Source organism: Pelecanus crispus, chromosome 1, assembly GCF_030463565.1.
Source record: "Pelecanus crispus isolate bPelCri1 chromosome 1, bPelCri1.pri, whole genome shotgun sequence".
NCBI lineage: Eukaryota > Metazoa > Chordata > Aves > Pelecaniformes > Pelecanidae > Pelecanus > Pelecanus crispus.
In genome coordinates this window covers 106,384,530-106,409,199 of record NC_134643.1, presented here as the reverse complement: position 1 = coordinate 106,409,199, position 24,670 = coordinate 106,384,530, and the positions used below count along the sequence as shown (strand labels likewise).

Genomic DNA, 24,670 nt, shown 5'->3' with positions numbered 1-24,670 from the left:
CCATATTCAAATGAGCTTTGGGATTGTTATAAGATGGTGAGTAGATAAAAAACAGATAGGCCCATTGATTTTTCTACCACTGAAGTGGAAAATCAAAAAACAGAACTTTCTTCATGGAGAGATAGTTATCTAGTGTTCACCAAGTGACACGTCCCACAATTCCGTCTTTAATCACATACAGCACATGTATCACTGCCTTCGATAAAAAACTATTCTTCAATTAGTTTTGTTATTGTCTTAACAAAAAACGTGGTCAGCTCATGCCTAATTTCCAGATTCAGTACTTAGAGTCATCACAAAAGTTACAACCTTTAAAGAAAAATGTCCTTTTTGTTTGTTTTTTTAAAACATTTACTTTTCATCTTTTCTAGAGATACAGTTCACAACCATGCCTTACACTTCAAAAGTGTATCTATTAAAAAATAAACATTTTACTTCGCTTGCTGACAAGAGCCTGTCTCTTTCCTCCACTTGCTGCAAGTAAAATAGCCTCTGACGTTAGGAATAACTATATTTGTTCCAGTAAAAGTGCATGTTGTTCATTGTTAACAGAAATATACTTTAAGATGTCAGCTACTCACTTATTTCTGGTTCATTCAAATGGTACTTTCAGTGGCAAAACGCAAATAGCACTTCCAAGGTACATTTAATGTAGGTTTTGTATTAGAATGCAAGGCATAAACCACAGCCCTGCAGAATGACAGTGTCTGCAGCACTCCTTTATTTAAAAGAAATAGAATCATGTTCCTGAACAGAATCTAGAAGACAAGATGAGCCACAACCAGGATTCCTCAATGGCTGTTTGAATTTCCCTGCACTGTTTCACATGTCTGTACTTCCCAGTGATCATCTTCGGATACTGATGCCGACAGAGAGTTACTGATTCTGGAACAACTTCCTCAGATTATGGAAATTGTGCAAGTAATGAAAACCAAAATACATCTTTAGCAATGACAGTAAAATTGTAAAATGGTGAAAGAAATCTATCATTTGCATTTCTTATTTCCCAGTATAGGCAAATCCACAGTACAAAGGAGGCCCTTAGGAAATAAATCTATAATAATTTCCTTTTAGATAGTTAAATCTTACTTCAAGACTTTTTATTACCATTAGCAGTCAATAGTTATTTACCTGTGTAGAAAGAATAACATCAAACAAAAATACTGCCAGTGTTAAGAACATTTTATGAAAACCTTAATAGGAGTTAGTGTTGGAAGTAATCTGCGATAGGAATGAATGAGATATGCTTTTAATCTAAAGATCTGCTATGTCACATGCCTCCTGAAAGTGTCTGCATAGCCCCCACAAAAAAAATAGTGCTTTTTAGAAGTGTATGCTCATTGGAAAAAGAGTCTTGTGTATCCTTCAGTATGGAATATGGTTACTGCTCAGATCTAAATGATGGTTTATTCTGGTAACGTCCTAAAAGCCAACATGTTGTGATAAAACAGGACACTGAAGTTCATGATTTAAAAGCGTATGTGCTCAAAACAATTTAAAAAAAAAAAAATCCCTTCTGCTTGTCTGACACTGAAGAACCGAATGGGCAAATACTTGACTAAAGACACTCCCCTAAAGAAACATGCATGGCATGTGTTACATACGACAGGATTCTTTACAAATCTGAATCTATTTTTAATAATTTTATTTTCAGTATTAATTACAGAACGTATTTCAAGATGCACTTTATATGCGTAACGAAAGAGAAAAAGGAGCGATTAGTACTGCCTCGTAATTTTTTTCTTTCCATTAAAATAACAGTAACCACAAGCAGAAGGAAACAACCAGCCGACGAAGCACTTTGGCCACAGCTATAGAAATACCTTTCCCTCATTCTAAGATTATAGTTGTATCATCTTGTTACTCAAAATCCAGAATTAGTACCCCAAAACAAAAAGTTTGCACAATGTGTTGCTCCTTACTTAAGTTTTCAGTTTAAAACACTAGGATCCAGCTGTGCACACTTACATGGGTCTTCAGTCCAGCACGGAGCATCTGTAACACTCTAGTTTCACAGACTATTCAAACTATGTGCCTACTTTGCTTAAAAAGCCTTACTAAACATAGGTTCCGTGAGTCTCAAGAAGGTTATGTATCGTAATGGTGCTTTAATAATAATGCACTAATAATAATGCACTAATAATGGTGCTTTTTAATATTACACAGTTATTCCCCCGTCCCTACAACCCATCAGTAATATATTAAGTAACAGTTTTCCTGCTGTTCTTACAAAGTTCACCACGCTGCAGAAAAGCAGTGTTGGTCTGCATGACCACAGGGGGGAAGAAGAAAAAAAAAAAAAATTGGAAGGGACATCTGGAGGTCACCTACTCCCATCTTTTCTACCCAGCAGAGCAAGCAGCAGGTTTAGATGAGGGTGCCTGGGGCCTTGCTCACCTCATCCCTGGGGATGGGCATCCAACCACCTCCCTCAGCACCTGCTCTAGAGTTTGCTGGTGAAAACACTGCTGTCCAATTAAAATATCACTGTCACAGGCTGTGACCACTGCCATTTTCCTGCTCTACAACCTCCCTTTACCTGGGAAAAGGCTGCAGTTGGGTCCCCCGAGCCTTCTCCTTTCCAGGCTGAACAAGCCCCACTCTCCAGCTGCTCCTTGTATGTCATATGCTTCAGCCCCTTTTCTCGGTGCCTTTCAGCTGGATTTCTGCTTTGCTTATAACTTGTTTCATGCAGTTTTCAGTACAGCAAACATTCCCCTTATCAATAAATAAAATGAGCTTCTTCAAAAAAGGCTTAAAGAGGTAGATCATCATTTCAATATCCAAGAAAGCTACTAAACTGGAAAATGGCCAGCCACTTGCACGTGATTGAGCTATTATCTTCTATTAATGGTTTCCATCAGACAATATTATATTGTACTATTAAATAGTACTAACAAACTGTTGGAATGGTCCCTCGCATGTTTTGTGCGCGTCCAAACACTCCCCCAGATAACTACCAGGCACAATTTCTAAAGTTAAAAATCATACCCCTCCACAGGCCATTTTTAATATGCAGTTTGCACACAGTGACTCTTGTCTAGAGGCCAACAGGCTCCAAAATAGCTGCAAGTTATTCCAATGAATGTCCCCAAGCATGTTTAATTTACTGATACTGACGTCTCATATGCTTCTATTATCTTATCTTAGGGACTTAACCAAAGACTGTGCTTATCTCTCTTTGGTTAATATTAAAAAATACACACTCACAGCTGATGTTTTGTGATAACCAAGAATAAAAATACTCCTCTTCTGTCATCAACTGCATAACATCCATATCAACACCCAGTTAAATTACACGAAAGAAGAGTGAAGAATTATACTGAAAGTCACTCGGTGTCACTTTTGCCCTTTGCCATATACACCAGGGAAAGTACTTCCGCTGCACAGACAACTGTTGATCCTCAATACATAATGCAGTAATAACAAAATCCTACCTTCTACTGCAATCTCCCTTTCTGTAACTGTGTTGCAAACTGTACAGGGGAAATAAGACTATACTAAGAACTGTGGTAAATGCATAGCATGTACAGTAAATGCACAAGGAAAATGTGGTTAAACAATAGAAGATACCAGTTAAAGACTCTACTCCCAAGTTAATGTGTGTTGGAAGATCGCTTCTCTTTTTGAAGTTTCATCATGAGAAACTTAAAAATGCAAATACCATGAAACAAGTGAAGTAGAATTAAAAGTATATCCAAGAGAACTTTTACATGGCACTTTTTCCTCCTTAATGCCTACCTATGACTTCTGTTAGCAACAAAGCAATTTTACAGTTCCTTGGGAAAAATAAACTCTCTAGCTGAGACTTTATTCAGGACTATAATTTTCACAGAAATGTTAAAAATAAAATAACTTGTAAATTATTTTACCAAAGAACTACAGTTAAAATGCTCACATTAAGATGTCTAACATTGAAAAGCTCTCCTTACAGTGCACAAGTTTAAGAGGAAGAAAATAATCACAAGTAAAATACACAAATAGGATTTTTCATTCCTTTACAGTTATTATACTGCTGAATATTGATTAAGCTGTAGGTTTTTTTTAAACCTTTATTTTTCCTGAAACATGTATACTAGTACTTATTAGTAATTAAAGTGTAATTAGTGCTAAAGTAACAAGGTCATACAACATTCTGTTTCTTTATGTTAAATTCCAACTCTGTCTACAGGATTGTTTTCATTTTACTAACATACTTGCGCATTTAGAACCAAAATATCTAAGAAGTAATTAACAGTAAGTGCTGTCTTATAAGGCTATTTCCATTTAAATTATTTTACAGTAAAATGTTTAAAATCGAAGTTTAAAGTCAAATAAGACACATAAGGAAGGCTACTGCTGGTGTTTAAAAGAAAGCTCTTCAAAGTTAATCTCATTCTCACATTAACATTCTCCTTTTACCATACAGTCCGCTCTTTTCCTACTACTAGGGTTTTTTTAAACTCTTCTGAACATTAATTGACATAATTGCTAAAATACTTTGCCTTAACTAGAAAAAAAAAAAAAAGGCCAAGAAATATAGAAGTATGTGTTAGCTCTTTTGGGAGGTACAAAGTTATAACAGAACATGACAAGCCATAAGGCCAATTTTGTATTTTAAAGACAACTGGAAAGCTGACATCCACGTAGTATCCAAAAAGACAAAATAAAGAGATACATTTAATAGATATACAAAGGAGTTGAAAAACATTTCCTACAAGAAAGATGAATATTTGTGATAACAGAACACTAGTGTTTGGCCTCAGAGTTTCCTTTCCACTCCAGGAAACCCTTGATAACGCAATTTAGGGAGGTTTAAAGCGATATACGAATGCAACTGTCTTGAAAAGACACACATTCTTTCAACTTTTTAATACTCAATCATTTTCTATTTTAACATTTCTCTTTTAAAAAGTTGTTGATCTCTCTACAAATAGCACCACTGCTAACCTTTGAAACAAGATTCTGACATTGTCTTTATAATTACAAGATTGCTATTCTGCAGTGTACTGAGGGTGCAGCCATTGCCAAAATACACAGCTATCAGTTATGACATCCGAGCCAACATTTGCGTTTTCAGCTGTAGTGGAAGACGACTAATGGACAGACAGTCCTAAAATGAGTCATTCTAAATGAACCTTTTGTGGCACTGTCTCAAACCCTAACACAATATTTCATAAATGTCCCTAAAACACGAAGGATGCTTTGACATTGGCTTGCTGGGAACAAGGGATTGATGTTTTCAGTCCCTCTTCCCTAGTTTATTACTTCTTTTCTATAGCAGTCTCTAAAAGGAGCTTAAAAGTTCTTCAGGTGTCTTTAGAAATCATTATGCATATTTAACTACTAATTTTAGGCATTAAATAAATACACCAAATCAAATGGTTTATGACCAATATGACAAAAAAAACCTTCACAAAAAGTTTAAATCCCTTAAGAAAATACATATCTTAAGCAGCACGGTTGCACTGATATTCTAAATATTGATCATTTGCAGACAAACAACGGAAAAGTAAATTAAAGCTTATCAGGTGGTGAGAAACTGACATTCTGAATCAATGAATCACTCTGTTACATTTAATCCCAATTGATTTGAGTAGTTCAGTACATCTTCCGAGCTTGTCTTTATGTCATATTGTAAAGTGTAAGGCAAATGGAAATTTATTAAGCTATGAATCCTTTATTACTTAAATTCAATAAGCTCTAAATGGCTCATCCATAAATGGCAGCTCAAGTTCTCCATGTTTAAATTTTTTAATACAATAAAAAGCTTTAGTAGAGCTGACACGATGCTCTAGCGGCAGCGTGATGTACTGCAATAACTGAAACTGGAGCCTAAGCCATTGGTGGTAGCCCAAGGGAGAGCGGTGAGGCCACAGGGAGCGTGGGCACAATCCAGCCGAGACTGAACGTTATCGCTGAGCCCTTGAAGCCAAAGATGAAGCTGCCAGACACAGAGAGAACAAAGTCCTCCCAGCAGAATTAAAGCCTCTAAGATACGGGATAAAGATGAAATTATATATTATTTCCTGTTGAGGAAGCAACCGATCACCAATTACTACTTTGTTACGTAGAGGGACCCAAATGATACAGACTACAGAGCTCAACATGAGAAAACGACCTAACCAGAGCACTGGATAAGCTGTGTTGCAATCCAACATACCTCCCACCCCCTCCAAGTAACTACTTACACAACTGGTGCCTACCAAGCAAGACTAACTTGTGTAACAGCCCAGAGCATAATAAAGCATGTAAATAAGAATGCCTTCTTTCATCCACATCTATTCTCACGGGTAGCGTTGTCCTAATGAAGAACAGCAGATGCTGCTGCTGCTGCCGGTTTTGTCTCCTCCTCCGGTAATCGTAGGAACAGAGGCTGGACTTTCAGGAAGTCACAACCACCAGAGCGTGCAAGCCTCACTGAAATGTAACACGGGTTGGTGCCTAATGCCCGCCAGCTGCCACAGAAATCCCCATCACAACCATTAACTAATGAAGAGGTGAAATCCTTGTCATTAGACAGGGCTGCTGCAGCTGGTGAGGTTTTGCAGATATAAGTTATATGAGAAAAAGACAACACAGAAGCTCTTCACAAGGTAGTAAGAGACCACCAAAATGCCCATCAGGAACTTCTACATCCCACACTGAATTGCTGCAGCTGACAAACAAACAGCATTTTTATTTAGCTCCTGGACAGAGAAGATTTAGCTCTTGCAATGCACTCAAATGCAAACACAGAAATGCAACAAGCCAATTTTAAAACTAGTTGCCTTTTGGGATCCAGTTCTAAATTAGTTTTCATATTCAGATCACCTAACAAACAACATTGAAGTTCAACACTGAATAAGTTATAATGCTTGGAAACACCACTGGTGTAATTCTGCAGTAAAATAGTACAAAACACTGTGTGGAGAAGTAGAAAAGTATCCTATACAGCATTTTTTTGGGTGGGTGTGTGGGGGGAACAAAAAACTAAAACACACACCACCCCCCCACAAACACCACATTGTCTACTTCTTGGAAATGTATCCAAGCTGACTCCATTGGAGCAGCAGCATGAACATCCATAGCAGAAGCAGGGTCTGATGTGGACATTCTTCTCAAGGTCATCTTCTTTTTCCCCTCCTTTTGAGCAGTGTTGAGAGTGGGTCTGGAAAACCACAGGAAAGCTGTATCAAATATTTTTTTATTGGGCTTATTTGGTGGTCTTAGCAACTTTGCACTGAGCAGTAAGAATGCCGCATGGCATCACATCAGCATGGTCACCAATTGGTCTTTTTGTGCCACATCATCTGCTTTTTCACATTACTTAAACAGCTTACTACGCAGTGATTGATATATGAAAATGAGGTAACTGATACACAGTACAGTTTAACTCCTGGTATGTCCTAAATGCCAAATAAATGACTGAACACTTTCTACTGCATGGTGATATATTCACAGTACCAATACTGAGCCTATGTTTGTCAAAAAAAAAAAAAAAAAGTTAAAACTACTGACTGGAAAGACTCAGTATTCAACTGAATGCTGAGCCAATTTTCACTGTCAGAAACATCTAGGATTTATTTTGTTATTACTCAGATATTAAATCCACTTGTTGATGTTTATTTGAAATACAAGTTATCATGATACTGTAATAGGATGCAGTTCTCTAAAAATTTTGGTTGAAATAACACATTCTCATCCCAATGAATAAAATGTAAATTTTGTCATAACATCAACAGCATAAAAAATTGCTCAAAAGGTACTATTGAGATTGGGCTTGTTAAGACTTCATAGACACGTGCTTAAATTGGACCAAATGTGAAATTCTAGACCAGCAAGTCCGTGAAGCTTTTAGGTAATTTCTTCAAGAATTTCTTCAGAGTGTACATAAGCTATTGCCTATTTTAACCAACAAAACCAGTCTTCTCCGATTATTCTGGCAACGCACCCCAGAGCCAAATAATTATTCTGTCACTTAGTGACCACATGAGGAAGAAAACTGAAGTAAAATAAGAATTTTTCTGCTTGTTGACAAAATATGATAATAATAATAATGATAAATACACACACGCTTTTGTCATGACATAAGAATATTCCATTCACTCTGAAATGAACGGTAGATTAAACCAGCCCACACTATTTTTCCATTCACTTTTTGGAATCTAGATCCCTTTAATTATATATACTGTCAAGAAAGTATTCTTTAGAACATATGAAAGCAAAACATATCTGTATTTTCAAAATTAAGTCTTTATGCCATGCTTTTTCTGGCTACGAGCATTTGCTGAATTGGACAAGGTAGTTTGAAGTTTGAGTCATTCCCTTTAAAACTCTGTGCTTATCGAAGCCTTTAAACAAGAAATAAATCTATAGCATTAAGCTGCATTTTCTGTATTTAGAGAGACTGTTCCTATTTAAGGCATCTTCTTTTTAAAGCTGGATCCCACTTGCCATATTTATTTGCAACCAGGAAGCTATATTCTGTTATTTTTACAGCCAACATAAATGAACTGTTTTGACTTCTGCTTTGTACACTAACATTTGTCTCGAACTGTGGTTTTAATCCAGAGTTTTCTTCTTGGCTTGAAGCAGCTGGAAACTAAAATATTCACACTTGGACTGTTCCATAGGTCTCATTTGACATTTGATAAAAAGAAAGCAAGAGTAGTTCTGTGGAAGGGATATTTATTACTAGTAATATTGAGAATCCAAGTGTGTTAAAGAATGAATACTTCACAGTATTCAATGTAGAGTCCCCTTGAACATTACAAGTCTTCAGAGCGTAAAGAATTTTGAAGGTTCAACTTCTTTATACTTTTCTTTTAACCTTAAAGTTTGCCAAATCCTATTCAGTCTGCATGCATAAAAATAATAAATGGTTACTCAAATTTCAAGTAAAAGAAATATGTTGATATTGAAAAAAAAGTACTTAAGTAGTATGAATTCACTGAAATGCAAAATGTCACTGTAACATATGGTAAGAGAACTTCAGTCTGAAATTTGTTACATATTTAAATCTAAAAACAATAATAAAAACCAGCCTTTGAGCTAAATGTTCTTCTATGTAGAGAAGGTACAGAATTACATTTCAGGTGAACAATATGTTTCCCAACTTCAGTATACTTTAGTTTTAAATCTTATTCTGTCTTACAAAAGAAATGAGAGATGGACAAACTGAAATGTATTTCAGCATGACTGGATATGGAATGGGCCCTTTTTAAAATATAGCCTTTTCTTCTAAAATATCAGAGGAACCACTAACCTAGAAAATGTGCAAGAGATTAATGAAAGTGAACTTAGAAATAAATACTGGTATAAGATATACTGCTAGCACTGTATATAATTTAATATTGTTAAAACAGAAATGCTATTCTGTTCTACTTCAAGCTCTCTGAACATGAATGAAATGCTTGATGCTGTGGGATTATTTGTATTTTATGATTCAATTAAGAACATAACTAATCAAAATTACATTCAAGAGAGACTCCTCTTCCTGTGGTTTACACACAACCTCATTGCTTAGGAGCACCACATGAATAAATATATTGGGGTTCAGATATCTGTCCAGCTTCTATATATTGACTCCTACTAATTTTAAAGTAAGTCCAAGCCTTCTCTTCTATTTTTTGCACAGTCCCCATCATCAGCCTTTTTATTACTCAGGAACATGAATCTGGACATTGTTTTAGCTTTAACTGCTAAATTCTCATATCCAGATGCACAACTTCATGTGTCTGCTTATAAACACATCTCATCTTGCTGATTTTTTTCTAACTTTGGGCTGCTTCTTTTTTTTGTGTGTGCTCTTCTTACCATCTTTTTGTCTTCTCCTTAGTTTGTAAACACTAGGATAGCTATCATAATCTTTCTTGTCTTTGTACCACACAAAACACATTGAGACCTGATCTGTAACAAGCACCTTTTTTCCAATATAGGAACATGAGCACAAGAAGTACTATGGATCATATTCACGGTCACACTCTTACAGGAACAATCCTAATATAGCCTGAACAGTTCATAAAGCAAGCCTGAGAGGAAAAAACAGACAGCCCCACACATCCTTTATATACCACGATATACTAAATTATAAACTGAAGCTACGCCTGTCTTCCAAGCCATCCACAGGGACGTAAAAAATAAGTAAGACTTCAAAGAACCCAATAACCCTACTTGAACTGTAAGAAAAGTGCAGATACAGGCAGTGATGACTCTGACATCATCTTACTCCTCTACAGTTTTGTAAGGAGAAGGGTTTTTTTTTTTAAGTCTTCATGTTTTACCCAGAAACATCTCATATAATGATCAGGATGTTACCAGAAGGAACTACTGCTACTGTATGTGTTAAAATAAGGGTAGAAACAGGACAACAGAAGTGAACCAAAAAGAAAAGCTACTTTCAGAAAATATTATTCAATTCAAACCTGCTTATTTAGGTTGACTCTGACAAAAATTAAGTCAGAAGAACATGAAGAATAATTTTAATTTGTAAATGCTGTTTTCAATATGGAAAATTATGTTAATATGCAGAATCACTGAAATATTTAACACACTTAAAATGCAAAGAGTTTTTGCTCCTAGTTTTTAGGTACATATTTCTGGAAACTTTTCATTATGTGAAAATATTCATTGCTTTGCCTTTTCATCCTTTATAGGATTTTAATATGCTTTGTAGCTCAACTATTCAAGTTTCCCACAGGTCATAAATTCCACTTTTTAAAACATCTCTACTGACAGACTTCAAGCCTAGAATGAGATTTAGATTACTTGCATCACTTTCTGTCAATTATCCACCTATTACTTATTCACTTGAGCTATCCAAGTGTTATAGCAATACATTAATAACTTCTACTTGAATTCTTATGCATTATTTTTCAGTTGCCATCATGACAAATAACTATATTATCACCTCTGTCAGAACTTTTTAATCAGTAGATCTCAAAGGTCTTTGCAAAGAGGGAAACCACTCAGCAGTTACCATTGCTTTAGCAATTCATTACTTTTTCACAAAGAATCAGCTTGTTGAAACAAACCATTAAAACAGGACTGATTTTCCTGAGTTCCTAATCTGGGCTTCTTAAGGATGGTGGGAAGACAGCTTGTTATGGGATTTAAAAAAAAATTTACTTTTCTGGCATGTTAAAATTTTGCAAATATTCTAAAGTTCAGAAAGTTTTCAGAAAACGAAAGAACCTAAATGAAATGTTCTGATGAAGCCAATTTCATTAATGCTTTCCTTCATAAATGATTAAAACCATGAGATTTTATTTTTCATTCTGGTATGAAAGATTTATTTTAGCATTCCTCCTGTTATGTGAATGCAGTATGCCATCTATTACCAACAAGCACCTGGGCCTTGTGTTGTACATGAAAGAATAGAGACACAGAGACCCCTAGGGTAAAAGCAGAGATTAGGGAAGGCAGAGACCTGGTCTTCCATCTCTGCCAGGCTACGTTGCCTCCTGTGGGGTCCGTTTACATAAATACACAAACGAACACTTGCCTGTTGCATTTTGACATTAACAGAACACAGCCATGCATCCATGAAAACTTACAGCACAGTTATTGTAAGCGCATTAAAAGAAAGACCGCCCTACAGTCGCTCTCTTGCCTACACACATCAGAGCACAACTTCTCAAGAAAAATTCTCAGTGCTATGAACCTCTCCTGCCCCAAACAACCACTTCAGATGAGCCTTCGCAGCGATCCAACACCTGCAAGTTCTCTGACAACACACCTCCATCTCAAGTGGTCCACAAGTAAAAATTTAGTATTTCTACCCTTTTCCCTCCAAAAAGGGCAAACGCCTTAGCTCAGTTAACCCTTGAAAGAGAATATTTTAATAATGGATCGTTATAATGTACTCATTCACAATACACAAGTATGCATGTGGAGGAAGTTTTTTGAGGGGTGAGAGGTGTACATAGGTGCTTTTACAAAGCTTTTTTTGTATATTAAAGTCTACCAGTGTTATTGGGCAAAAAGGAGTTGGTAAATTGCACCCATACACTTCAAAACACAGGAAGAACTGGCAGCACAGTATGGCTTAAACAGCAACAACAAAACTTGCTTCACTTCCAAAATCAAAAGGCAGGATAAGGTGGAGTACAGAGCTGCAAGAACTGAACATAGCTATCTCTGCCAAAGAGAGCAGAGCCAATATAAATACCACAAAGAGAGCCAGAATGATTTTGCTGAAGTTTTTTACTCCAGCTAAAAGCCTTCTGACAATAATTAAGGGAAAGAGCCTAGCTAGGAAAAGCAAGTTACACAGGCAAAGTTCTCAGAGGGCAACGGTTACAGAAGGATATTAACATCATTTCAGGAACTTCAGAAGCAGAGGTGTTGCCTGCTTGTATTCACACAAGGTAGATCAACTACTCCTACCTGAACTTCACAGAGTCTACTAGCCAAAGCAATTGCTTCAGGAATTCAGCCTTTCACATCAAAAAAGGTTAGCTCCCAGTTATTAAGTGACTGAGAAAAAAATTCCTTCGTGAAGGCGGGACGCTAGTATTATGCCAGAACTAGATTATAAACTCTTCGAAGCAAGGACTAAACCTTACTATGAGTTTATTCAGGATGGATCCAGACTTGGTTATCTACCAGACTGCAGTGTATAGGCACCACTACAGTCTTAATAAAACCAACAACAGTAGGACAGGAAGGATTTATAATAGATGCTGATATATCTTCACAGGACATGAAACCACTAACACAAATTCTGAAGGAAGCTGACCTTCAGCTAGACTTTAACAGCAAAACGTCCAAGTGACTCACAAACAGGTCATGTAGCTAAACTGAGATTAAAATTCATATAAGCATCTTAGAAGAAAGAGTGGGGGGAAAAGAAAACCCCTACTTACTCAGAAAAGTCGAAGCACAGAGCCATATCTATGAGAAAAATACCTGCAAACACAACACTCTCTTCACAACACTTGCTGAACTCACCTAGGTTGAAAAAATTCTCTGAGAATGGAAGTTCAGCCTTGTTTTCTATAAAATCACGTTCTAAATCCACCCCTCACTGCATCAGAAAACTGCTCCCTGAATTCACCATGCATCTTCAGTCACTTTTGTTCCTTCATGTCTGTCCTTCCAGCATGGCCAGCTACAAGCAATGATCCTGGTTGGGCAGCCCCCAGCTGCAGCTGGGGCACCAAATCAGACCTGCTAATTGGGGAGTTACACTGCAGCTGTACCCCTGCCACTAAAAACTTGCCTTTCTCACCCCTCTGCACCCCTCAGGTTTTAAGGAGATATGTAGGAATTGCAGATCCTTGAGACTTTTATCCTTTTGACATGAGAAATTAGCTCCTTAACTTTCTATGTGCTTTTGTTTTTCTCCTCACAGTAGTACAACTGGCATGGTGCTAAAGCTGAAGCAAGCAGAAAGTAATAAGAAGCCCCTTCCCCCCAGTTCAGTATTAAGAAGCTGTGGATGACCCCCTGGATGATGCTGTACTGAACAAAATACATGCTCACAGCCTCCAAAGGTCAAAATGTGAAAATCTATTTGCTAGTTTCCTGCAACAGCAGAGCTGGCATTGCCTTTGCCTTCTGAAAACAAAAGTGCCAAGAAATATGTGGTAGCCATCTCTGAGTCCACTTGTACTCAGACAAAATAGGGGTCAGGTTGCTCACAATGAAAGGAATAACAAACTATCAAAATACTAAGAGAACATTAAGCAGAAATCTCGAAAAATATAAAAGATTAAAACTAAAATGTTTAGAAGGGAAAGAGTAAATAGAATTTGCATTACCTCTCTAATTTACTCTCCAAAAGCAGAAATAAGTACTTTTAGAAATCCATTGTGTGCAATGAATATTGAAAGTCAAAAATCGAAAGTTATATTCTTACAATCCCATCACTTTGAGGGAGTAGATGACATTGCTGATTCTTTTTCCAACAGAACTGGTGACGAAGTTGCCTTTGAAAAAAGCCTTGAGTTATCTATCTGACCAATTTTCTCCAAAAAGAAAGCTGTATATAAAATGCTTTTCTTTGGGGAAATACAACAAGAATCTGATGTGGCAGTCACCAATATTTATGACAGAGAGGTGGTGGAGTCACCATCCCTGGAAGTGTTCAAAAAACAGGTAGATGTGGCACTTTGGGACATGGTTTAGTGGGCATAGGGGTTTTGGGTTGGTGATTGGACTGATGATCTTTAGAGATCCTTTCCGACCTTAATGATTCCTAGTTTTTACTTTCATTAAAAAATAATCCAGCCACCAAGCCAGGAAACATGAAATTGCTACTCTACCCTTAATTGGTTTAGTGGTAGACTTGGTAATGTTAGGTTAACGGTTGGACTGGATGATCTTAAAGGTCTTTTCCAACCTAAACGATTCTATGATTCTATGATTCTGTATGTGTTTGTTGAAATCCTGACAAAATCGGTACAGGTTTTTAATCAACCAAGCTTGGAAGACTCATTTGTAGCAAGACCATATTGGATAATAGGTCTCTCATGAGCTACAGAATTGGCCAAATAATGCAATCTAAGAATGGAAAACAACTATTATTCTACAAGTTCATAAACCTATAGCTCGGGAAAAGCTCATCTCAAGTAGTAAGATTTTAATACACTTACAGAATGGGCAGCCACTTCCCCTGAAGTATGATCAACATTCACAAATCACTATGTCCTGGTTTTGGCTGGGATAGAGTTAGTTTTCTTCCTAGTAGCTAGCACAGTGCTGTGTTTTGGATTTAGTGTGAGAATAAGTTGATAACACACTGATGTTTTAGTTGTTGCTAAGTACTGCTTACACTAGTCAAGGACTTTTCAGCTTCCCATGCTCTGCCAGGTGCACAAGAAACTGGGAGGGGGCACAGCCAGGACAGCTGACCCAAACTGCCCAAAGGGCTATTCCATACCATATGATGTCATGCTCAGTATAGAAACTGGGGGGAGTTGGCCAAGGGGCAGCGACTGCTGTGTGGGGATGGGTTGGGTGTTGGTTGGCAGGTGGTGAGCAGTTGCATCACTTGTTTTTCCTGGGTTGTGTTCCCCTCTCTCTTGTTGTTCTCCTTTTCACTACAATTATTATTACTACTAGTATTTTATGTCAATTATTAAACTGTTCTTATCTCAGCCCATGAGTTTTCTTACTTTTGCCCTTCTGATTCTCTCCCCCATCCTACTGAGGCGGGGGGAGGGTCAGTGAGCAGCTGTGTGATGCTTAGTTGCCCACTGGGGTTAAACCATAATGCACTACAACAAATGCAATCAGAAAATACAAAATAAAGTCTCATGGTAACAAGCCACTCTCCAAACAACAAGACTCAAACACAAGACAAGCAGAGAAATGAGGCTGGGAAAATACGTGAGCAAGTGTAAGAAGACCAAGCTGGTCAGACAGGAAAAAAGTACATTTGACTTGTGACAAAAAGCAAAGCTCATCTAGGTGCTTAGAGAGTAAGGTAGTCAGAACTGCCGTATTTGCAACATTGTATTAGAAAAGAAGGAATTTTCAGGACTCATTGGCAGTAGTATCCAGATTATACCCGTCCAAATTAAGCCAAACGAATGTTGCTGCATGAAGCAGCAAAGTGAAGAAAGCTGAAAGCAAAATGAAGAGAGCTAGTAAATGTGAAAAAATAGAATCAAGAAGTTTTGCAAACAAATCTCATCAGCTTATCCCACTGCTGTGCTGCAAGAGGTATACGTTGAGAATGAGAGGACCGCTCCTTTCTCCCTGCTCTGGGAAGCCTTAAAGGATGATATTACTCTATCAGGATACAGTATACTGGATAAACTGTACTGTTTCTGGGTTACTGAAAAAATCAGGGTTACATGGAACTTCCTTCTGGTTTGTTTGGTTATTACATTTTTGGGGATCCTTTGGCCAACTTTGTGTTAGAATTTCAGGCAGGAATGAAAAATATTTCATAAGAGTAAGAATCCATGGCACAGGTTAAAGCAATCACATCAAAGCTTCATGTGAAGTATGTTCTTGAGGTTGGCAGGCAACTCCTGCTTCCTTACTGAGAAAGCAGGAAGAAACCCAGACTAAGAGAGAACAGTAGAACAAAAAATAAACCCTTCATTAGCAAAGACGAGAAAGGCAAAGCTTTTGATGCAACAAAGAGCAATCATGGAGCTACCAAGGCATCAATAGGCCTGACAACTCAAGGCACTGGTAGTAGAGCTTGTTCTACAAACACTGATAACAAATAACTGTGGCAAGGATTTGCCTTTAAAGCAGTGATTCCCAGAATGGCAGTCTGTAGGGCCACCCATGAACCACAAGGCCATAACATTTGTTAAATAAAAGCACTTCGACACCCTCTCCCACAAGGACTGTGTGCTCCCCAGGTGTCTGCAATACAGGGCTGAAGCCTCTCTCCCTTGGTTCCTTTACCAAGCTGCATGCTGACCCAGATGGCAAATCAGCCTGGCAACCACCGAATCATACATTCATGTGGAAAACTGAAGTGTATTGATCTGGTGAAATCTCAAAGATAATCCAGTTTGCAATGCAGCCGAGGCACAACTGGATGGTACCATGTGATTGGTGAATGTGTGTTGGAGGGAAATAAAGACCCTGCAGTTTTGTGGTTAATTTGAGATGTTTCCTCTGGAAATTGAAGAACATTATTTGGTTTTGTTTTTACCTTTAAAGCTTGCTGGAGCTATGATATTTTACCTGAATAATACCATTGTTGTGATTTAGCCCCAGCCAGCAACTAAGCACCATGCAGCCGCTCGCTCGCTCCCCCTACCCCGATGGGATGGGGGACAGAATCAGAGTACGAGTGAGAAACACTCCTGGGTTGAAATAAGAACACTTTAATAATTGAAATAAAGTAAAACAGTAATGATAATAATAACAATATAATAATAATAATATACAAAGCAAGTGATGCACAATGCAATTGCTCACCACCCACCGACCGATACCCAGACAGTTCCCGAGCAGCGATCACTGCTCCCCGGCCAACACCACCCCACTTTATATGCTGAGCATGACATCATATGGTATGGAATAGCCCTTTGGTCAGTTTGGATCAACTATTCTGGCTGTGCCCCATCCCAGTTTCTTGTGCACCTGGCAGAGCATGGGAAGCTGAAAAGTCCTTGACTCGCATAAGCAGTACTCAGCAACAACTAAAACATCAGTGTGTTATCAACATTATTCTCATCCCAAATCCAAAACACAGCACTATGCCTGCTACTAGGAATAAAACTAACTCTATTCCAGCCAAAACCAGGACAACCATTTAGTGACTAGAATAGGACAAGATTCACCCTTGTGAAACAGTTTAGCTGATTTGAAACAAAAATTAGGAGTAATAGTGAAACAACGAAGCCAAGCATGTCAGCAAAGTTGATCAACAAGATGTATTATTTAAATTTTTACTAATAAGATTAATAGATGGAATAGATAAGCAGAGAAATGAACAAGCAAGTTGCACATAAACACCATATAAATTTTTATATAAACTATATTGTCTTATATAATTTTCTTTTTTTTTTTTTAATAAAGAGAGGGAAGAGAAGAGAAGAGAAAAAGCAAAACCTACAATACTAGTAACATGTCTGCTACCTTAAGAGTTATTGTATAATTAAAATTCATTTCCTAGCATGAAATTTTGGAATTAGTGACAGGATGAGCACCAGGGAAATGTATATCATTCACAGTATGAATACGAAAAGTCCATTCATTATTTCATACATACAGTATGCTAACTGGTCTAAATTATAGATTAGTAAGTTCGATTGCGTATCTGTTAATCCTTGAAAAAAAACACTAAGAAATTAGGTTCGTATCAAGTATATGGAGGTTCACTGAGCTTGCATAGTATGCGGGCTCTAGATAGGCAGTCAGCATAGGCTATCAAATGTTTCAAAGGTATATAGTTTTCATATTTCAATTCTGAAAAAGAAAAATCCAGAAAGATTCCCAAAAAAGAGTATTTTGAGAAGACCTGGAATGAACAATGTTGAAAGTTCACAGGCTTCTCTTTCTACACCAAAGCTCCTTAAGACTTCAATATACTTTGTGTAGCTGCCTTTATCAGAAATACTGACCAGTAAGTTTAACAAATAACATCTCCCTGAGACTGGAGAAAATACTAGAATCAAATAGAAGTTCTAAACGTGTAATAATTCAGTGACTAACAACAAGCTTTGCACTTATGAACAGTAAAGGAGGATTGTGGGTTATCAATTCTCTTATTTTAAGGCAAAATATGATTTCTCTGCATGAAAGTAATTAACTTTCCAACATACATGTACCTCCCTTTACTAACGAAAATCATATTTATAAGTACAAACAATGCCGGTGATTTCAAAACTTCTTCCTACACTGACGAATAACCAAATTAATGCAGATCCATGTTATGAATTCAGAACTACTTCACGGCTTTATGATGTTTATTACAAATTAACTCCAGCCAAGTGATATATGTTTTTCATCTCCGAATTGGCAACAGAATAAATAAGAAAATATTTAATGTGGATATCTCAGTTCAGGCAGTGCTGTTCAACAATGTCTGTTGCCTATAGTCATCCAAAGTCTTGTTTTCACTCTTCAAAATCTTTTTTTCCTAGAGTAAACATGTAGGCAATACAAGACAAATCAATTTTACTGCAACTCAAATCAAAGACAGTCAACCATAAGCCAAGTGCAAAAGATGCCACAGTAATAAAAATGGCATGTGTTTTTATCTTCAGATAATTGTGCATGTTATAAAGCTGTGCATGAACTAGTGGTACACTCTCCCCCGCCTTTAGTCAGTGAAAACAAGAACTTTGTTACAGGGGCTCTTACTGCAGCAGCTCTTCATGAAATCCATAGATCTGATGAGCATACCACCCTCCCTGCCCCACTGGAAAATGGCTTTACCGAGTGCCCCCGACCATTTCTGTTGGTTTTTCTTTTTCTTCATAATTTACTTTCAAATCAGACAGAAATTTTAACTAACAACATCAGTGGGAGACACTCACCTCTTCCACTGACAAATTGAGCCTTAGCTTCAGCGCTAGTGATTAAATTAGCAAGTCAAACAAGGTAAATGTGGGAGGAGGAAACAGAGACATCTTTGCGGCACCTTCTATTCCAAACTGATTACGCTGATGGCCACATTTTGTTTTTAAATCACTAATGTATCTGCCCAAACAATCCATTTGACATCGTTTTCACAAATAAGTAATTTCACCTACGGAAATTTTTCACTGAGCCTAATGGGCTAACACAATAAAAGGGGGCAATTGAGGAGGAACACCCAAGCTAACATCAGTAACTTCCAGACACTGGCAATTTGCCTATTCTTTACAAAGCCAATGTGTCCTTTGTTTATCAAGATGGACAAAACATTTCCTACTTGTTCAGCCAAAGATGTTGGCAAAACACGGACTTTTATTTTAACAACCTTAACATTCAAGGGCAATCCAAAGAGAAAGGAGCAGGAGAACAAACTACTTCACAGAGCATTAAAAAATCGATCATACTGACAGAGCTCTCCTCTCCAAGGAACCAAGAAATAAATTCCAACACAAGGTACTGAAGGCAAGCCTACTCCCAGATATCTGCATCGCTTAGAACTGGACAACAAAACAGATTTTGCGTTTACTTAAATACTCATTTCATTCATTCGTTTACTTAGACAGTTCGTAGCTGGATTTAAATAATTATCTGGTTTGCTTTGAGAAAAGGCACTGGCCAGACTATGTTCTATTATCTTGATTACAACTATTGTTATTTATGTTAAGCCACTTTATGTCTTCACTTCCACTTTTCATTGAGAAGCTTCGTTACGTTCTTAGTCACAAGGGAAGCATAATCAAACAAGTCACAGTTAACAAAGAATATGTTTAATAGCAACTGCAGCTTCTTAGTGTTAAATGCACTCTTCCCCCCCGACCCCGAAAGTTAAACCTTTCCAGTAGAAAAACAGTTATTTCTTTGGACCTTAGATCTAGCCATTTCTTTTTCTGGTATTTTTGCAGAGACGTCACAGTCCATTTTAATTGCTTTCTATTTCAGCAAATTTGGCAGTGCTGATTGCTTCAAACCTGATAAAAGCTCCTTTTAGGTGAACATGCCCAGGATGCTCTCACATCTGAATTTAGGCAACCCATGCACTTGCACACATTCTTTACTCTTTAAATCCTCCCACTGATCATATCCTAAGATAGTTCATCTGTTGAAAATGTCGTGAAAGGTAGGCACATAATAGGTGCACAGTTACCCAAACTTAAACATAGTATTTTTTTATAAGGGAGGAAGGTAGTTATTAAATTGGTTTTGCCTCTCAGATTTTCCCACTGAGAACTCCCCCCGGCAGACTCCGAATGAATTGTTTCTGCTTGGCCAGCTGCTCTTTTGACCACATACTCATTCCTGATAGTTCCTTAACGCAAATGAAACTGTGGCCATGTCAGTCTCTGCAATTCAGTTTACTGACAGGGTTGTTATTCCATTAATTTCCCTCCAGCTTCGTGTTAATGTAAGTCTGGATCTTGTACTTTGCTAGTGGAACAGTACCTCCTGGTAGAACACAGCTTTCAGACAACTTCCACTTTTGAGTTAAGTGTGCCTATTGATAGCAAATCTGCTCTGACTGTGTAATAAACTATCCCCACATTATCTACTCTGTAACAAATTTGCAGCTTCAGTCTATATTTCACAGCTCTACACTAACCAAATCAAACATCAGCTGAGGTGTTAATAAGTGTGGTGACTCAAGGTTTTAGTGAATTAAATGTGTAGAATCTTATATACATTTATCTACATTTACCTTTAATGTTTAGTTTCAGTGGAAGGGCTGCACAAACTTGAGTGGCAAAATTCCTCATTACAGGAAGCAGCAAAAGAGGATCAAAACTTTGGTGCTCAGAGGCACTACACATTTTCAATAGAGTAACTTTAACTGCAGAGCTATAGAGCTCAACCCATTGGGTATTTGTGCTGAACCATTTCCTATTAAATAAATGACTTTTTCATTTAATAATGGCAGTACAACATGCCCATTGGCAGTGATAACTACTCAAGCTAAGTTCAAGGTTACTGAAGCAAAGCTTCTGATTTAAGCAGAAAGACAGTACAATGAAAATTATTTTTGTTTAAGGCAGTTACATTTTAGGTATTTAATAAGCATTAAAAAGTTAAGCCACACTGTAGTAGCCTGGCTACTAAACCAAAAGGAAAGATTTGTACAGATGGTATGAAAAAAATTAAAAGCTAAATTTTCTTTGTGGAAAAAGGAAAAATATAATGGAAAGTACAGCAGCCCCAGTTTGAAATCTAGATCATGCCGACAGATACAGTCATCAAAAGTTTTTATGCTCTACCACAGAAGGGGTCACCATCAAAATATGTAATGGCTGTATACAGAACACAGTTTACATCGTTTGTAGAAAAGTTTTAATAAAAGTCCTGTATGGTGGATTACTTAGGCTAAAAGCAGCAGGCAACCAAGTTGGAACAGAAATATTGAAAAGAACTAGTTAAAGAATGGAAAATAGAGAGCATAAGCAAAAGAAGACCTATATCCAGCAAAGGAAAAACACTTAGAGGAGTCCTACTGTACATGTTAGCATTAGGGCAAGAACAGCATTTTTGAAGATTAAAAAGCGTGAACCAGACACATCCAAGGATTAAAAAGAACAAAAATTTGGACAGGTAAAGAAAAAAAAAATCTTCATCAATGTAGCAGAAAAGACAGCTGCAAAGAGAATGGGCTGGAAGCACATACAACTACAGGATATGTAGACTACAACACTTTGACTTACATTTTAAATAGAAAAATCAGACAAAATAATATAAAAAGAGATTAAGAGAAATACAGTCAGGACTTCAAAAAGACACTTTCTGAATTAAAAATACGTAGAGTAGGTTCCATGTAAGATACAGAATTTGAAAAAGAAGAGGAAAAAACCCTGCATCCATTTTGCAACACGCACTATGATGGTTTACAGAAGGAGAACTATTCACCACTATAAATCAACACTGTAATGCACTTTAATGCACATTTTCCCTTTACTTGTACCTCATGTGAATGTTGGTAGGATAAGAACAGAGGTTAGGGAGTGGAAAACGTGTGTTTTATCACTGTGGTTCTGTTTGTATATGGGAACACTGGAATTTCTGTAACTAGGACTCTGCCCATATTCATCATGAAAGGATATGAAGAAAGGTTTTGCCTTGTTACCTGAAACAGCATGCTTTCCCAAAGCAACAGATTACCTCAAACAGCAGTCTTTTAAAAACGCTTTACTGTAACCCTTGGAAAAGATACAGATTTCACGGATTCTTAACTCCAGCTACATTGTTGCTTTAAGTGGTTGATTGTCACTATATCCCATATCAGCGAAAAGATGTATACTTATCCTAATTAGATGTTTTTAACAAGTATACTTGGTAACACATAGATTGAGACAAAGTAAAAAGGTCAGTCGAGGGCACTTCATCCTAAAAGATGGAAAAGTACAGAGTGGGGAGGGAGGTGGGAAGGGATCAGCCATCACTGTGTGAAGAATTCCTCAATAAACCATCAAGTACCACTGATGTCTTACAAAGGGATAATTGCAGCTTCAAACGAATGAAAAGCTGCTTAATGTAGATAGAGGAGTGCTAAGACTGAGGGGTGCTATCTCCTGAATAAATTCAAATTAAATATGTTTCAAGAGGAAGTATCTTCTCACTACATCTCCTAAAGGATACTGGAAAGAAAGTAAGCGACAAAGGCTTGCATATTACACTGAGATACAGTGCTTCTTGGGAAATGCAGTTGATGCAGGAAGATAAATTCCCTATAAAGATGTATTTCAGGATAGCATCAACAGCAAGTTAGCAGGATGTTTTTCTGGGACACTATTCAGGCTTAATCCAGTGTAAATACAGCAAGTGTTTACAAATACAGAAAGTATTCTTCCTTTTTTTTTTTTTTGTTTATGTCCATTATTAAAAAAAAGGTTGTAGCTGTGCTGTTCAGCTTGGATACTGAAGATAAATACTTTTCAAGGTATTTTATCTAAACCTGAACTCGAATCCATGGTGAAAAAGTGGCTAACTGGCTAAAAGCAAGGTATTCCTTGCCTGAAGTCCACACTGCAGGGCACTGCAAGATGCCTCAGATGCTGAACTGAGAGCTGGTACATCAGCAGTGAGGAGGAGGAGGCTGGGTGCCCCTGTGCAATGACAAGAGACAGACCTGCAAAGCAGCAAGGTAGCAGGAGCTTGTCTACTCTCCAGGAGTCTGAGGCTACTATTATCAGCTTTGTTTTGAAGCTGGCTTTCATTCAGAATCACATGACTTCACTGAGCCACAGGCAGTAAAACATTCCTAGACAGCCCCCAGCCCCCATGAGTTGTGAATTGTGGCATATCTCTACTGTTAAATATCACAAAAGCGATTATTTTGTGATTTGAGGTACTTTCATGATTTTTCTAACATCAGAGTCCCTTCTGCATTTTTTAATCATACTTACATATGTCTTCCCAGGAATCTAACACAAAAAAGGGAGAACAGGAAAAATTATGATGAGACTTCAGCAAATCACAATGAAAATACCTTTCTGATCCTGTCCCCTCAAAGAACACATCTACATAAGTGCATGGAATGAAGTGTAAATATTTTGTTGTTCTCATTGTTACCACTGATAATATGCTACAGTTGTTATAGCTAAACTAGAAACGTTTAAAAAACTGCCAAGAGCATGTTCGCAGACTGCAACATGTGAAAAAAAAAACAGTAGTATCATTTCCACAACCAAGTAGGTATACGTCATGGGTAGGATTAAGAAAACATGAAGGATTATTATGTCGCTTATCTTTTTGGTGGTTTCTTGGGACCAAATGATCCCAAACTCCCACTTAGACTGGAAATATGTTTGGTTTTGTCTTTTTACATTAGACTATGAAGGTATGTTTCTCTAACAGTAGATATAATTAGGGGATAAGGGGAAAATTCTACAAAACTTAAAAGGGACTTAGAAAATGTGAAGTACAGATGTCCCATTTTCCAGTAAGCAGTATTCAACCTCATGCTCTCTTTCTAAGCATGTTTCTAAAATATTCCGTATTTGTGTAGGGTTCTGTCTTTGCATCATTCCTTAAACCAATGGCATACACTTTTCTTTTGCAATTTTCACATAACTATCACGAGATTTTAAAGAAAGTAAAATTTGCTACCAGGAGGTCTGGTGTCTGTCAACTTGTTAAATAAACTAGTTCTCTCTGCACAATTTTTAAAGTTTTATTTAATTCTACATCTTTTGTCCCTAAAATGAAATTCTGAGATTAAGATTGAACCTCTGCTTCAAAGTCTGAATTTTCACTTCTCCCCACTGTTTTTTTTTGTGCAAGGCATTTCAAATGAGGTTATTTGTGGCTTTGGAACAGTCTTCAAGGTTTTCCTGGCTTTCAAATGAAACACAACCTTTTGCCACAACGAATGCTACTATTTGCTAATTGCTTTGGGGCTGCTGAAGCAGAAGAGGGAGCACTAGCATCCCTTGTGCTCCCACCCAGACACCAACAACAGAATTATCTCAAAATGATCCATTAGTACCAAATGTATCTTCTTTATTATATTTATTTTAATTCTCTTGTCTTTCTCCTAGGTTATAGTATGTGGCCAATGCCATAAGAAGAAAAATTAAAATAACAACAACAGTATGTGTAGCTGTGTGGACTTAAAATAGCAGAAACTGCTATTTTGTGATTATTTATTTAAGTATGGCACAGAAAACTT

At 37.3% G+C, this 24,670-nt stretch overlaps 1 protein-coding gene across 3 annotated transcripts in view; it reads right to left on the bottom strand.

Moving 5' to 3' along the window:
- The window catches only part of EPHA6 (EPH receptor A6), a 536,584-nt gene that overhangs the window by 424,104 nt on the left and 87,810 nt on the right, over nucleotides 1-24,670 (bottom strand). The window contains exon 3 of one of the 3 annotated variants that reach the window (XM_075709685.1): nucleotides 23,406-23,423. The exons of the other annotated variants lie outside the window; for them this stretch is intronic. Within the exon in view, the coding sequence (XP_075565800.1) occupies nucleotides 23,406-23,423 (18 nt within the window). The remainder of the gene's footprint in view (nucleotides 1-23,405; nucleotides 23,424-24,670) is intronic. 3 annotated transcript variants of the gene reach the window in all.